This window comes from Oryctolagus cuniculus, chromosome 9 (assembly GCF_964237555.1).
Source record: "Oryctolagus cuniculus chromosome 9, mOryCun1.1, whole genome shotgun sequence".
In the NCBI taxonomy this organism is placed as follows: Eukaryota; Metazoa; Chordata; class Mammalia; order Lagomorpha; family Leporidae; genus Oryctolagus; species Oryctolagus cuniculus.
This window is the reverse complement of record NC_091440.1, coordinates 116136295-116151796: the sequence shown is the minus strand read 5'-3', so window position 1 is coordinate 116151796 and position 15502 is coordinate 116136295. Positions and strand designations below refer to the sequence as shown.

General features: G+C 38.7%; 1 protein-coding gene across 14 annotated transcripts in view; it reads left to right on the top strand.

Annotated features, from left to right (window-relative positions):
* The window catches only part of PLCZ1 (phospholipase C zeta 1), a 74070-nt gene extending 58914 nt beyond the window's left edge, over nucleotides 1-15156 (top strand). For 9 of the 14 annotated variants that reach the window (XM_070048479.1, XM_070048474.1, XM_070048478.1 and 6 more), the window contains 4 exons: nucleotides 1883-2052; nucleotides 7969-8098; nucleotides 10212-10378; nucleotides 12286-12430. In XM_070048479.1, the coding sequence (XP_069904580.1) occupies nucleotides 1883-2052; nucleotides 7969-8098; nucleotides 10212-10378; nucleotides 12286-12378 (560 nt within the window). In that variant the 3' untranslated portion in view covers nucleotides 12379-12430. Of the gene's footprint in view, nucleotides 1-1882; nucleotides 2053-2315; nucleotides 2457-7968; nucleotides 8099-10211; nucleotides 10379-12285; nucleotides 12431-14868 lie in introns of those variants that run through there. The other 5 variants (XM_070048477.1, XM_070048475.1, XM_070048471.1 and 2 more) reach the window with 4 other exon arrangements.
* The last annotated feature ends 346 nt before the right edge of the window (nucleotides 15157-15502 follow it).

Below are 15502 nucleotides of genomic sequence, written 5' to 3'. Positions count from 1 at the left end.
TTGTGTATTGATTTTATACCCTGCTACTTTGCCAAACTCTTCTATGAGTTCCAATAGTCTCTTACTAGAGTTCTTTGGGTCCCCTAAATAAAGAATCATGTCATCTGCAAAGAGGGATAGTTTGAGTTCTTCCTTCCCAATTTGTATCCCTTTAATTTCTTTTTCTTGCCTAATAGCTCTGGCTAGAACCTCCAGAATTATATTGAATAGCAGTGGTGAGAGTGGACATCCCTGTCTGGTACCAGATCTCAGTGGAAATGCTTCCAACTTTTCCCCATTCGATAGGATGTTGGCTGTGGGTTTTTCATAGATTGCTTTGATTGTATTGAGGAATGTTCCTTCCATACCCAGTTTGCTTAGAGTTTTCATCATGAACGGGTGTTGTATTTTATCAAATGCTTTCTCGGCATCTATTGAGAGAATCATATGGTTTTTCTTCTGCAGTCTGTTAATGTGGTGTATCACATTGATTGTCTTGCGCACATTAAACCATCCCTGCATACCCGGGATAAATCCCACTTGGTCTGGGTGGATGATCTTTCTGATGTGTTGTTGCATTCTATTGGCGAGAATTTTATTGAGGATTTTTGCATCTATGTTCATCAGGGATATTGGTCTGTAATTCTCTTTCAGTGCTGCATCTTTTTCCGGCTTAGGAATTAAGGTGATGCTGGCTTCATAGAAAGTTATGGGAGGATTCCCTCTTTTTTGATTGTTCTGAATAGTTTGAGAAGAATTGGAGTTAGTTCTTCTTTAAATGTCTGGTAGAATTCAGCAGTGAATCCATCTGGTCCTGGGCTTTTCTTTGTTGGGAGGGCCTTTATTACTGTTTCAATTTCTGTCTCAGTTATGGGTCTGTTTAGGTTTTCGATGTCTTCCTGGTTCAATTTAGGTAGGTTGCATGTGTTCAGGAATCTATCCATTTCTGATAGTTTTTCCTGTTTGCTGGCATACAAGTCCTTGTAGTAATTTCTGATGATTCTTTTTATTTCTGTGGTGTCTGTTGTTACATTTCCTTTTTCATCTCTGATTTTATTGATTTGTGTCTTTTCTCTTCTTTTTTTAGTTAGTTGGGCCAATGGGGTGTCAATTTTGTTTATTTTTTCAAAAAACCAGCTCCTCGTTTGGCTGATTTTTTGTAATGTTTTTCTTGATTCAATCCTGTTGATTTCTTCTCTGATTTTAATTATTTCTCTTCTCCTACTAGATTTGGGTCTGGTTTACTGTAGATTTTCTAGATCCTTGAGATGCATTGAAAGCGCATCTATTTGATGCCTTTCCAATTTCTTGATGTAGGCACCTATTGATATAAACTTTCCTCTTAACACTGCTTTTGCTGCGTCCCATAAGTTTTGGTATGTTGTGCTGTTATCCTCATTTACTTCCAGAAAGTTTTTGATTTCTCTTTTGATTTCTTCTATGACCCATTGTTCATTCAGGAGCATGTTGTTCTTCTGTATTTTAACACTGATCGCTCTGTGTATTTCTTATTTCCTCCCGAAGTGGCAACCATACCTCTCGGTAGTTAGAATAGAGTTGGCATCTTCACTTCCTCAGTTTAAACTACTCGTGTTCTTTATCCTCGTATTTCTTGAATGTTACTAACATAGACATTGGCTGTTTCTATAGTCTATACTGTGTGCCGTTTTGATTTCTGTACTCAAACTTTATTGTGATCTAGTTTACAGATTAAACATGGCAACTCAGCAACACACGTTAATATAAATGTGGCAAGAGGAGGATGTTAAATGTCTAGAATTATTAGGCTAATGATACTTTTTAAAAAGGACATTTAAAGATACTTAATCAATGATTAGATTTCTGTAAATTTTCAACTGTATCTTCTATTTTCTGATAATGTTAAAATACTTCTTTCTTACAGTGGCCTTAAATTTCCAGACTCCCGGTTTACCTATGGACCTGCACAATGGGAAATTTTTGGATAATGGTGGTTCTGGATATATTTTGAAACCCCAATTTCTAAGAGATAATAAATCACAGTTTAACCCCCATAAAGCAAATGACAGTGATCCTATTACACTTACAATAAAGGTAAGATAAATAACATTTTATTTTGTCTTATTTTATCATTATATAAACTTGATAATGTGCATTAATATTTTGAATGTCATGGGTTTACTTTAATACCTTTTAAATTTATGTTAATCTTTACAGTTGAGAGGTGTTTCAGGACCTTTCAGCATGTGACAAATATTTTTCTGTTGCATTTTCATGTGACTGGTTGCCTACTTATAAATAGAAATATTAAGGCTAAAGTTTCTTTTAAAGATTTTACTTATTTATGCATTTAACAGGTAGAGTTACAGACAGAGAAAGGGAGAGACAGAGAGAGCGGTCTTCCATCTGCTGGTTTACTCCCCAAATGGCCACAAAGGCTGGAGCTGGGCTGATCTGAAGCCAGGAGCCAGGAGCCAGGAGCCAGGAGCCAGGAGCCAGGAGCCAGGAGCTTCTTCCAGGTCTCCCACGTGAGTGCAGGGGCCCAAGGACTTGGGCCATCTTCTGCTGCTTTCCCTGGACATAGCAGAGAGCTGGTTTGGAAGAGGAACAGCCAGGACTTGAACCAGCGCCCATATGGGATGCTGGCACTGCATGTGGCGGCTTAGCCCACTACGCCACAGTGCCGGTCCCATGGCTAAAATTTTGTTCTCTCAAAGATTTATTTCTGTTATTCTACTGTATTTAGGCATTTAATGCTATGATAAAGAGATCTGTGTTCATCCCTCTAATCACCGTATGTACATGTTGCCCTTCCCCCGACACACACCTTAGCTTTAAGTAATTTTATCAAAAAGTCCTAGAAGTTATTTTCTTGTCATTAGTTTCCAGAACTGGGCTTTTGTAGTTCAGGATATTTTTTTCCTTATGTTTCTGGGCATTATTTGATTTCTTAGAAAGAAAAGTATCCATATAATTTTTCCAGTAATTCCTCCATGTCAAGTAATTTGCGCCAGTTTTATCATGTTCCCATTTCTTCTGCATTTTTGACTAGCTTTTAACATTCATTCTCTATGCTGATAATTCAGTCTCTATTTGATGTTATTCTTTACTGATTTTAAGGTGGACATGAATTTTCTCTTGCCTTATTAATTTATCCTACAATTATTATTCACCTCATACTGTTTCCTTCTTATTTCTCTCTCTTATCCAGCCTTCTTCCTCCACACTACTGTATCATTATTTCATCTTTCATCTCTTATGCATCCTGTGTAATTTCATTAAAAGCAGTAGCAACTATCTAGAATTTCTTGTTTCCATTACTTTTCACAACATTTTTTCATTCTTCTATTATCTAAGTGCTATGTAATGGAATACTTTGAAAAACCTCTAATAGCTTTTTCTTTGTACTTAATTATGAGCTATCCTATTGTAGACATGACTGTACCTGCTGTTTGCTAACAAGAAAAGGTGGGCATGGTGTCGTTGGTCCCTCTTTCTCTTTAAAAAGTTGCTCCAAGATTCATGAAAACCATTTCAGATCCTGATTTGGAATTTTAGTCAATATTTACATTGCTATTTATGGGTAGGTTTATTCTATTTGCTGTTACTACTTGATGAAGCTTTGCTGTTTTGCTTGCTGTAGAGAGATTTTCTGCTCTGTATTACTTGACTGGTCTAGCGCATGCAGTGCTAAAGCTTCTAGAATGTATCTCTCCCATATGACTCGTCTTTTCTCAACTCCTTCCTCCACTTTTGTAACATCACAGGGGTTGGGACATCGCTCTCATCTACTTCAGACTGAGCCATTTTATCCCAGCTGGAATGGGAGGTTTAAGAGCTGTTGTCCAGAAATGCATGTGGAAAGAGGATCCTGCAAAGAAAAACAGGCCTGAAATTATCCTGGCCATTGCAGGATATCTGTGTGGCTGTGTGGCCTGGCCAGATATCTGTGTGGCTGACTTTTCTCCTAACTCTTAGGGACTTTGTGACATTCAAGTAAGAGCACGTAGTAAAGAGCAGAAATCGCCTGCCACACTGGATGCAGTATTGACATCTTTGATTATTTGATACGCTTTCTTTGAACTGGCAATGTATTGGCCATTGAGCTTATTTAATTTTTTAAAACTTTTTTCTTTACTTATTTTCATTTTTATTTGAAAGGCAGAGAGACAAGAGGGAATGGGAGAGACAGAGGGAGAGGAGAGAGAGAAGAAGGGGGGGAAGAGAGAGAGAGAGAGAGAGAGAGAGAGAATGAATGTTTTCCAGCAAGAGGGTAGGCCAGCCTGGAACTCCATCTGGGTCCCCAGAATGGGTGGCAGGGTCACAAACACTTGAGTCTTCACCTATTCTTTTCCTGGGTGTGCATTAGGAGGAAACAGGATTGAGAAGTGGAGCCAGGACTTAAACCTAGGAACTCTGATATGGGATGAGGGCAATCTAAGCAGCACTGTAACTTCTGTGACAAACATTCATCCCAGAGCATATTTTTTGTTACTAAAAAATGTTACTATTATTTTTGTGATTTTTTATAATTGCTGTAATAAGAAGATAGGATGAAACAGGCACCTGTATGATCTCTTCTTACGCCACACAAGGCTCCCTCTGTGCTTCTGAAACTCTGCTCTTCTGCTCTTTTCCCACAAAAAGCCGAGAAACAATACCCCTGATTTCCTAAGTGATTCTTCTCATTTCTGTTGGTGAGTGCCTGTTTTTGTACATGCCTCTAATGTATCTATGTTGCATAAATTGTTTAATCAACACTCATTTCAAACTAAATATTCTCCTGAGGTTCATTTTTACATTCATGGCTCAACCAACTGCAATGCTCAAATCTTCTAACTGACTTAATTTGGAATCTAGAGGAATATATATCTATATATATGTAATATTAATTATATATTATATATATTTAAAACTTAAAATATTAAAATTGAATATTTCTTACTTGTCAAATCTACTTTTATATTTATGTGTCAGTGAATGGTACAATTCATCCACTCAATTAGCTCAGACTAGAAAACTGGGAGCCGTTCTAATATTACACATCTCCTTCCCTTCCTATGTCCAATCCATCTTTAAATTCTGCTCTTTTCTGCTCCTGTCATCCGTATCCTTTCTCTTTGCCTGACTCCTTCGCTGCTGCCCTATTTGAAGAATGTACTACCTGTCATCTAGTCTACTTCTTTGACTTCCTAAGGGATTTTCAAATAGCCTGTCCCAGCTCTGTGACCCTTCCCCTGCAATTCAGTGTTATCATAGCTCCTTAATACTCACATCTGTGTCCTGATGATTTCCCTAGCCTATCTCACACCACTTTTAGCCTTTCATCCAACTCTAGGACCACATAGAATTAGGATCCCTCTCTGACGTTGGTTCACCTCCAGAATTGCATATGCTGTTTCCTCTGACAGGTCTATTCTTCCTTCTCCTGCCTGGTGCTTTCTGACCCACTTTTTAAGAATTAGGAGCCACCTCTTTCTGAAGCCGTTTGCTTGGCTAGGTTAGTTGTGCTTCTCTTCTGGCTTTGCTTTGTTTCTCCATAGCACTATACACTCACTGATTATGGAACCAGCCATACTGTATTATAATTTAGTCATCATTTCTTGTCTTGCTCCTAGACTTGACTGAAGATCCTTCAAGGGTAAGAGCCATGTTTTGTGGAATCCTTATTCACAGTACTTGACACAAAGTATGTGCTCAGTACATGTAGGTTAATCAAATGAATGACTTCTGTGTCATGCTGAGAAGAGCAAAGAGAACACATATGCTCTCTTATTAAGAAGTGGAGGTGAGAGCTAGCTGGTGTGCATAGATACTCACAGTTGCCGCATGTCTGTATTCAAGAGTCTCATGTTAAGATGTAAGTGGCTTGGGGTGAAACAGGCAATTCCTGCCCCCAGCCTTTCAAGTCTTACTTTTTCATCATTCTAGGGAGCTTTGTGATTACTCCATGATTTTCACAAATTATTAGTTGGAAATCACAGGCCTCATTTAACTATTCACTCTCTATGTCCCTGACGGATGCTTTCAACTTTCCTAGTTTACCCTTAGTCATCTGAGGACTGAGAGTTTCAGTCTAGCCCAGTTGTTTCGAATCATGAAATCCATAGAACCACTATCTGAATTCAAATTATTATGTCTAAAGCCAAAGGGCGAAAACTGAGTTTCTCTCCTTGACTGCTGATGGTTTTCTTTGCTATGATTCCTGCTGCAAAGGCTTTGCAGATTAGAATGGATAAATTATTTGATGAATATTCTCTTAATTTAATTTCACTTCCCATATTCAATTATGTTTTTTAATGTTAGACATTTTTTTTTGTAATAAAGTGCACAGAAGCTGAATCTTATCCATTTTGGCAAGAGTCTGCTGTCTGAGACTTAGTATTTAGTTGATAAACTGATATTTGATGTGAGTGTGGTGCATGTCTATGGTCAGTGTTCTCTCCATTGACTCATGTCTAACGGTGCTGATGGATTGACTCCCACTCCATGCTGATTTTTAAATATCTGCACTGTCACTCTAGTTTCCAGCTAATACAATAACATGTGGATTTAGGAAAGGAGAAATTACATATTAGAAATTTTACTGTTCTGTTTCTTTTTCCTTTCCATCCATCTCTCCTCTTTTTCCTTCCTTCCTTTTTGCCAATATTGTTCATTTGTTCCTCTTTATATAATCTTTAAAAATTTGGATTATGTCTCAATTTTTATAACTGCATATTTAGGCTTTTAACTTTCATTTCTTACCCTAAATAGGCACATTGCAAACAGTCTTTTTATGTTTATTTTGTTCATTATTAAAACAAATGTTTGCTTCAGTGATTAGCTTGGCTATTTAAAGGCTAAGGAAAATGCTTCTGGGACTGGCATTTTGGCATAGCAGGTTAGGCCTTCACCTGTGATATGGGCATCGTATATGAGTGTTGGTTCAAGACCCAGTGTTCCACTTCCCATCCAGCTCCCTGCTAATGTGCTTGGGAAAGTAGGGGAAGGTGGCCGAAGTGTTTGGACCCTGCACTCATGTGTGAGACCTGGAAGAAGCTCCTGGCTCATAGCTTTGGCCTGGTCTAGTCCTGGCTGTTGCAGCCATTTGGGGAGTGAGCCAGCAGATGGAAGATTCTCTCTCTCTCTCTCTCTCTCTCTCTAACTCTGCCTTTAAAATAAATACATTGAAAAAGTAAAAATACTATTAATACTTTGTTAAGCATCCTTTTGATATTCAGGCCCTAATATACATGTGAAATCATTGATTTTGTCAGACTCAGGTTACTTATTATGACAATATGGATAAGAATGGATACTGCAAAATTCCATAAATTAGTCAATTGTGTATTCTCCTACCAGAAAATTATATGTGGGAAATTATATAGTGCTTTTTAAATTATATTTATTTTTCAATAGAAAACTTTTATTTAATAAATATAAAAAGTGCAACTTTTGGATTATAGCAGTTTTTCCCACAATAACCACCAACCCACCTGCAAACCATCCTATCTCCTACTCCCTCTCCCATGCCATTCTTCATTAAGATTCATTAAGATTCATTTTTAATTTTCTTTATATACAGAAGATCAACTCTATACTGAGTAAAGATTTCCACAGTTTGCACCCAGTAATATTCCCATTATTTTTTGGTATTTTGCTATATATAACATGAATTTTAAAATAGTCTGTGTTATCAGAGTAACAGCCTGAATGACAGTATAGAGTGATGTCATAAATGTTTTTAAAATAGAAATATATATTAGTGCATTCTAAACCTTAGACATTAGATTCCACTATAATCACATTTCAGCAAAATGGACTGATTTAGATGTTTTCTTCATATTTATCTACTGAGACTTGAGGATAAAAGCTTGAATTTTAAAATTTTCATTATTTTCCATCTTTCATTTGTGTAGGAACTGACTTAGAGTCTATTGATGATTTTGGAATTCAGAATTTTATTTTTAAGTTAAGTGGTGATGCGTTTAATCTCCTATGTTCTTGTATTCGCATGCATTTGTGCAGATCATCAGTGGGATCCAGTTGCCTCTAAGCAACTCCTTCACTAACAAAGCTGACACCTTGGTGATTGTAGAAGTTTTTGGTGTTCCAAATGATCAGATGAAACAGCAGACTCGTGTAATTAAAAAAAATGGTGAGCACCTAGTATATTGCATGGTACTTGTATTAGACTTCTTGTTGGAAAGCTTAAAAATCACCTTGATAGAATGCTTCACACATGTTTATTATTCATAAGGCAGAAGTTTTGCATTATGCTCAAGATATGTTTTATGCTGCAAAGACAATTTGATTCTGATGAGGTTGTTTAGGTATATTTTCAGATTATACTCACAGAAATTTATCTGACCTAAAAATTATGTTTTTTTTCACTTAACCTCCTTTTTATGTTCTCCCTCATGTTGCTGAATTAAGAGTGACATTTTGACAGCTGCAAATCTACTTAGCTTCTAACCTCTACATTAAATTTAAAAACTTATGACTGTTCCGACACAGTGTATTACACATTTTTACCTCATTGAATTATTTTAGATCAAAGGTCTATAGCTTCTGAATCATACTAAGGATACAGTAAAAACCGACTGATGCAATATTTAGATTCATAATTCATTCACCTTTTCCAGAAGGAAATGTAGGATTGGAAAAAATGACTTTGGAAAGATTCTGATGTTTTATGTAATGCAGTACTGGAATTGCCATTTCTTCTGAAAGCACTAAGGAAATTAGAAAAGGTTAGGATCCTGGGTTTACTCCAACTCAGAATCATCTTGGAGAAGACGCTTGGAACTGATTCTTAAGTCTGGAATTTCTTTGAGTGGATAGTCCCAAAGGATAGTCAACTTCATTGCAGACTAAATGGTACTAGCAGAGGAGCTCGTAGAATTTTATTAGTTTTTTTCCTTATTGCTGGATAATTTTTAACAAGGTCCACAGTCTGTTTGCCTTGTATCCCCTCAGATACTCTCCTCTAGTACAGATGGTCTGGAAAAAAGATTCAGAGGCTTTTGCTGACTCATTCCTTGTTGTCAGTGCGAAAGCTTGTTGGTGATGACTTGCTGCATTAGCTGGTACCCCTTAGAGTTGAAAGCATATTAGAATGGCGATTTGAAGAAACAGTAACTGCTATGTTAGGAAGCTTGGAGAAACCTGCTTCTTGTTCCCTTCATCCATGACTTGAATCATCATGATGCATGATCGTGTGTGTGTGTGTGTGTGTGTGTGTGTGTGAGAGAGAGAGAGAGAGAGAGAGAGAGAGAGATACAGAAGGGAGGCAGAAGGTGTAAGTAATGATGTAGGACTGGAAGAGATGAGCCAATTAGTTTGCTATTTCTGTGGGCATAGGATGCATCTGGGATTGCTTTCTTCTAAATGTATGCTTATGAACTACAGGTACACCATAGAAAATAAAGATAGTCACAAATTCATCAGTGCTCCTGAAAAAAAAAAAAAAGCTATTCACATAGCAGGTATAACATTTCCTTTGCACATGAAAAATAGTATATATTATGTCTCTCCCAGTATTTGAGTCTTTATTAAGTAGAGTGTATTTTTGGATGTAGATTTCTTGTCTCCATTGCATTATGCCCTAATTTGGATAATCTGAGTCCTGTTGTGACACACTTGGATTTCTTGCTTGGTGAAGGATTAGTGTTTTTGGGTCAATGTATTTTTCTAGAGACCAAGATTATTCAGCAACTTTGTCAAAAACAGATCAAAAACTGACTTTAGAGCACTCATTATCTAATTTTCAGTTCCTGTGAGAAGACCTGGCATAGAAAAATGATGTTACTTAACTGCATGGTATCTCAATGTCTTTGCTAGGGGAATGTCTAGGGCACATCAGTTATTTTGCATGATTCAGCATTTCTGTTCTGAACTTGGACTCCTTGTGTAGGAGTTCCTGCTCTGCCCCCTTATGTCTATGTTCAAGTATGTGAAACCATGAGGAAATAGCGTGTCATCTGTGTGACTCAGTTATGAGGGGTAAATGGGGATAGAATTGGTCTTGATGGAGTTATTGTGGAGAGTAAATGAGATGATTTAGTAAAATTCTAAGAACACAGCCTGCCTGCAATGTAAACACGCCGTATTGTTGGAATCATTCCTTTCATGAGGTACATTAAAAATGTAAGTGCTCTAAGGCACAAGTTATTATTATTACTATGTTGAAAAGAAAATTTTGGGAAACAACTATTGCCTATGTTTCCCTAAAAATTGTGATTCTTTATATCTGTCCCTTTGTATTTCAGCTTTTAGTCCAAGATGGAATGAAACATTCACATTTATTATTCAAGTGCCAGAACTGGCATTGATACGTTTTGTTGTTGTTGAAAATCAAGGTTTAATAGCAGGAAATGAATTTCTCGGGCAATATACTATACCACTGCTGTGCATGAACAAAGGTATGCTCCTAAAAGTAAGCCATTGTACTAACATTTAAATACAACTTGACTTTATCAAAGACACAGTTTGATATGCATACAAATGGGATGCAAAGGAAATTTTATGTATTGATACATTTTCTATCCATGAAATTATAGCAAAGAGTTCTCATGAGAAAGGTAGGGTAAGAGTGGGGATTGGCAGGAAGACTAATTAGACAAACTTGGCATGCATAAGAATTTCTTTACATGAATTGTGGTTCTGGTCAGTGATGAGTAACCATGACTACCATAAAGAATGAAGGGTGGTGATCCGACAGACGACAGGTCATTGACTCAGTCTTTCTACATGAGAAGAGAGTGGTAGCCTCAGTCTGTTGTCTCCTGATCCTTCCCAGGATTGTCAAAATGTTGCATAGTTACCTTTTTAGAGTGGTTTACACTGCACTGCCAAATATATATATCATGCATTTATTTTTCTTCTGTAATTATTCATTTGAGAGGCAGACAGAGTAAGGGAGATAGAGAGCTCCCATCTGCTGGTTCATTCCATAAATGCCCATGAGAGTCTAGAGCTGGGAACCTATTCCAGGTGCCCCACATGGGTCATGGAGAAGGAATTCCTTAAGGCATCACTGCTGCCTCCCGGGACCTGCGTTAGCAGGAAAGTGGGGTCAGAGCCTAAAGCCATGAGTCAAACCCAGGCACTCTGAGACATGGGCAATGTAACCAGCATCTTTCTCACAGGACCACGTGATTGCCACTCGCTTTCCGACAGCATCCGAGCTGTTTCCAGTAAAGAGTCTTCCTGCAGCAGAGTGTGGTGACCAATTTTTGAGCATGCTGCATTCTGAGGACGGAGAAGCAGGGACTAGTTGTTTGTTTAGTATTGGGCATTAGGAAGTCATAATTCAAATAGTACATATAAGAGATCTTCACAAAGTTTATGGAAAACAGAAAAGTTTAGTTCGGTGCAAAAAATTTGAAATCCACACATAAAAAAACAGTTTTTGACAAGTTCATAAAAATATTATTAAAAGGTAAATATATTTGTGTGCAAAAGGGTTTTTTTTTTTTTTTTTTTTTTTTTTTTTAGTTTTAAGCTTTTTAACCAGTGAGAGAAATGCTCAGGAGAGTAATGGCAACTTTGAGGGGAGAAAGAGAGGTCTAGAAGCTAAGTTGGGTCCATACCAAGCAGAGAGCAGCCAGGAGTGAGCCAGGTGGAGCAGGCAAGCAGGCAGGAAAGGCCACATTCCCAAAGGCGCTGGGCAACAAGGGAGGGGCCCACCGGGTTCCAGGCCTTTTATCCACTTCCAAAAGGTTTTGAAGTCTGTGCATGCAGAGAGGGGTTCGTAAGAAGTTTGTGGGAAATGTACATTATGAAAAAGTTGTACATGGATTTCAAAAATGTTCATGTCAAAATTATGTGCCTTTTAAAATTATTTTCCTGTGAGCTTTCTGAAATCTTCTTGTATTTAACTTTTGTGGGAAGTGAATCTACAGGATAGAACTATAATTTTATAGTTGGTGTATTTATTTATCAGAGACACACACCCACACGGAGACAGAGAGAGAGAGAAACAGAAAGAGCTCCTATTTGCAGATTCACTCCCCAAATGTCCACAATGGCTGGGGCTGGCCAGGCTGAAGCCAGGAGTTGGGAATTCAATCCATGGCTCCCTGTTTGGGTGTCAGGGACCCAAGTACTCGAGCCATGGCTGCTGCCTCCCAGGGTTTGCATTAGCCGGAAGTGGACTCGGGATATGCAACCCAGGAACTCTGTTGTGGACGCAGGCATCTTAACTGCTTTGCTAAATAGCAACCCCTGTAGTCATAGATGTTAATGTGTGCTTAGTCAGATCCCCATTCTCAGTAGCACTCTTGGGGTCATCACTGATGGACCTGTTTTTCTTGTACTAATTAGATGTGATTGCTTTTATAGGTTACCGTCGGGTTCCTCTGTTTTCCAGGATGGGTGAGAATCTTGAGCCTGCTTCACTGTTTGTTTACGTTTGGTATGTCAGATAGCTACTAACAGTATCTGGCACATTGTTAGTTATGCATCACAATAAAACAGCCAAAATGAATATGCATATCTCTTTTTACACTTACAGCAGATAATTACTTATAACAAAAAAGAAATATTAAACTAATTCATTCCAAAATATACAAAATAGAGCAGTGGGAAAAATAAAGCAGAACCCTGTAGAGGATCCTGACCTGGGTTGTCTCCTTGGTAACCACTGGTCTCCTGCCTGTGTGCTGGCAAGGCTGCTCTTTTTTTTTTTTTTTTTTTTTTTTTTTTTTTTTGACAGGCAGAGTGGACAGTGAGAGAGAGAGACAGAGAGAAAGGTCTTTCCAATGCTGTTGGTTCACCCTCCAATGGCCGCTGTGGCCAGCGCACCGCGCTGGTCCGATGGCAGGAGCCAGGTGCTTATCCTGCTCTCCCATGGGGTGCAGGGCCCAAGGACTTGGGCCATCCTCCACTGCACTCCCTTGCCACAGCAGGGAGCTGGCCTGGAAGAGGGGCAACCGGGACAGAATCCGGCTCCCTGACCGGGACTAGAACCCGGTGTGCCGGCGCTGCAAGGCGGAGGATTAGCCTAGTGAGCTGCGGTGCCGGCCTCCAGACTGCTCTTTCACCCTGCATATATCTTTTTAAATTAGAAGTTACAACATTTTAAAATATGTCTGACTGTAGAAGATATGTTGGCCAATATTTGGCAATATAAAGAGATGGGAAATCTCTGTTTTAACTTCAAGATGCCCACTGCTGCATATTTTGGTGGAAAAAAATTAGATTGCCAGGCCCTTTGTGCCCTTTTCTATCCTGGAGGGTAATTAGCCCCTGAATTCTCCGGCTAGTTCTTAGATGCTGCGTGCTAGATTTGGTGCCCTGTAATTATACAGACATTTTTATGAATGCATATGAAATTGATTTGCATTTAAACTTTATTCAGACTCCGTATCTACAAATGAGATCTACTAGGTAGACTTACATGCTTGGATCTTGACTTAATTTGCACTATTTCTACTATTTCTGTAACTGTAGTAAATATACTTTCAAGATTATTTCATGGTCAGAGATGAGATTCCTATGGTATATTTGTATAGGACCTCTCATCACCAGTAGGATTTTGCTTTACTAAAATGTTGTGTAGAAAACATTTGGGACCTTAGTAATTACTCTTAAAAACCAGGAATATTAACACTTATTCTACCACATTGTTCCATGTTAGTGATTTGAAAGGACTCAGCAAAAATGGTTGACAGAGTGTGGGAGGGTGTCCTCCAAAGGTATTTATTGAAATTGAATACAGATTTATAAATAAAGTAATTAAGATGACCATGTGTTTGATATGTAGACTAATGTATCATCTCTTGATGACCAGAGAATACAAAAGGACCTGTTCAGCATGTTTTACCATTAACATGTTTACCCTCAGCATCAAGTATTTGAAATTAAAATAACCATTGGGTATTCAAATCCCCAAGTTATAAGTAGTAAAGTTATGCTAGGTTAGTCAGTGTATAATCTTCCAGATTGTCCCCCAGGGGAAATCTAGATTTCAGAGCAGGGTACATTCTTCCCACTGGGATGCACATTGGGAACAATGAATTAATTGCTCCTGTGGCAGCAGGTGTGTTGTTCAGCCCATTGACCATGACTTTAACTTACTCTGATTTCCTAAGGTCTTTTGGAGACCTGTGATACCACTAGATTGAAAGACTTTTATCAAGCGAGGTTTTTTTTTTAAGTTTTTTTATTTATTTGAAAATCAGAGTTACAGAGAAATGAGGAGAGAGAGAGGGAGGGAGTGAGAGAGGGAAGGAGGGATAGAGAGAGAGAGAGGGGAGGAGAGAGAGAGGGGAGGAGAGATCTTCTGTCTGCTGGTTCATTCCTCAGATCGCTGCAACAACCAGGCAGACCCAAGCCAGGAATTTCATTCCACTCTGTCACATGGATTAGAGGGGCCCAATAACTTGGGCTATCTTCCACTGCTTTTCCCAGGCTGCTATTAGGAGCTGGATTGAAAGAAAAGCAGCTGGGACATGAACTAGGGCCCTTATGAGATGCCAGCATTACAGGTAGCAGTTACACCCACCATGCCACAACACCAGCTCCATCATCAAGTGAAGTTTTTAAGATATTTTATTTATTTGAGAGGTAGAGTTATAGATAGAGAGAGTGTAGAGGCCCAAGCACTTGGGCTATCCTCTACTGACTTTCTAGGCCATAGCAAAGAGCTGGATCAGAAGAGGAGTGGCAGAACATGAACTGGTGCCCATAAGGGATGTTGGCACCATAGCTGGAGGCTTAGCCTACTATGCCACAGTGTTGGCCCCATCAAATGAACATTTTTAAAAGTAGTTTTCTGTATATGGGTGAAATGGTCATTTTTCCATGCAAGCATGAGCTTTTTATTTTTTTTTAAGATTTTATTTATTTATTTGAGAGGTAGAGTTACAGACAGTGAGAGGGAGAGAGAGAGAAAGGTCTTCCTTCTGTTGGTTCACTCCCCAGATGGCAGAAACGGCTGAAGCTGTGCTGATCCAAAGCCAGGAGCCAGGTGCTTCTTCCTGGTCTCCTACATGGGGGCAGGGGCCCAAGCACTTGGGCCATCTTCCCAGGCCACAGCAGAGAGCTGAATTGGAAGAGGAGCAGCTGAGATTAGAACCAGCACCCATATGGGATGCCGGTGCAGCAGGCGGAGGATTAACCTACTTTGCCACAGCGCCAGCCCCTCCATCAAGTGAATTCTTAAGGAGACTTCATTAAATTTGCAGTAAGATAAAATGCTTCCCATTTATACCATCAGCCTTTGAAAAAAAGAGAGAAAAAGGATATATTCTCCATTTCTCACCTCTTTGGGTACCAGTCAAAAGTACTTCACTAATTTTGACGACTAAATCTTTCATTTTCAAAAACATTACATTCTACACGAGATGTATAATTTTGAGAGAAACTTTAAATTGTGTTATTTTCTAATCAATAAATCAATAATATTTGATATTCTTTAAATATTATTGGTGTTTTTTCTTTTGAGTTGGGGAAAGAGAGACAGAGAGTTCCTATCTACTGGTTCACCCCCTAAATCCCCACAGTGTGCTAGGGCTGGGCCAAGGCTGGCGCTAGGAGCTGGAATGCAATCGAAGTC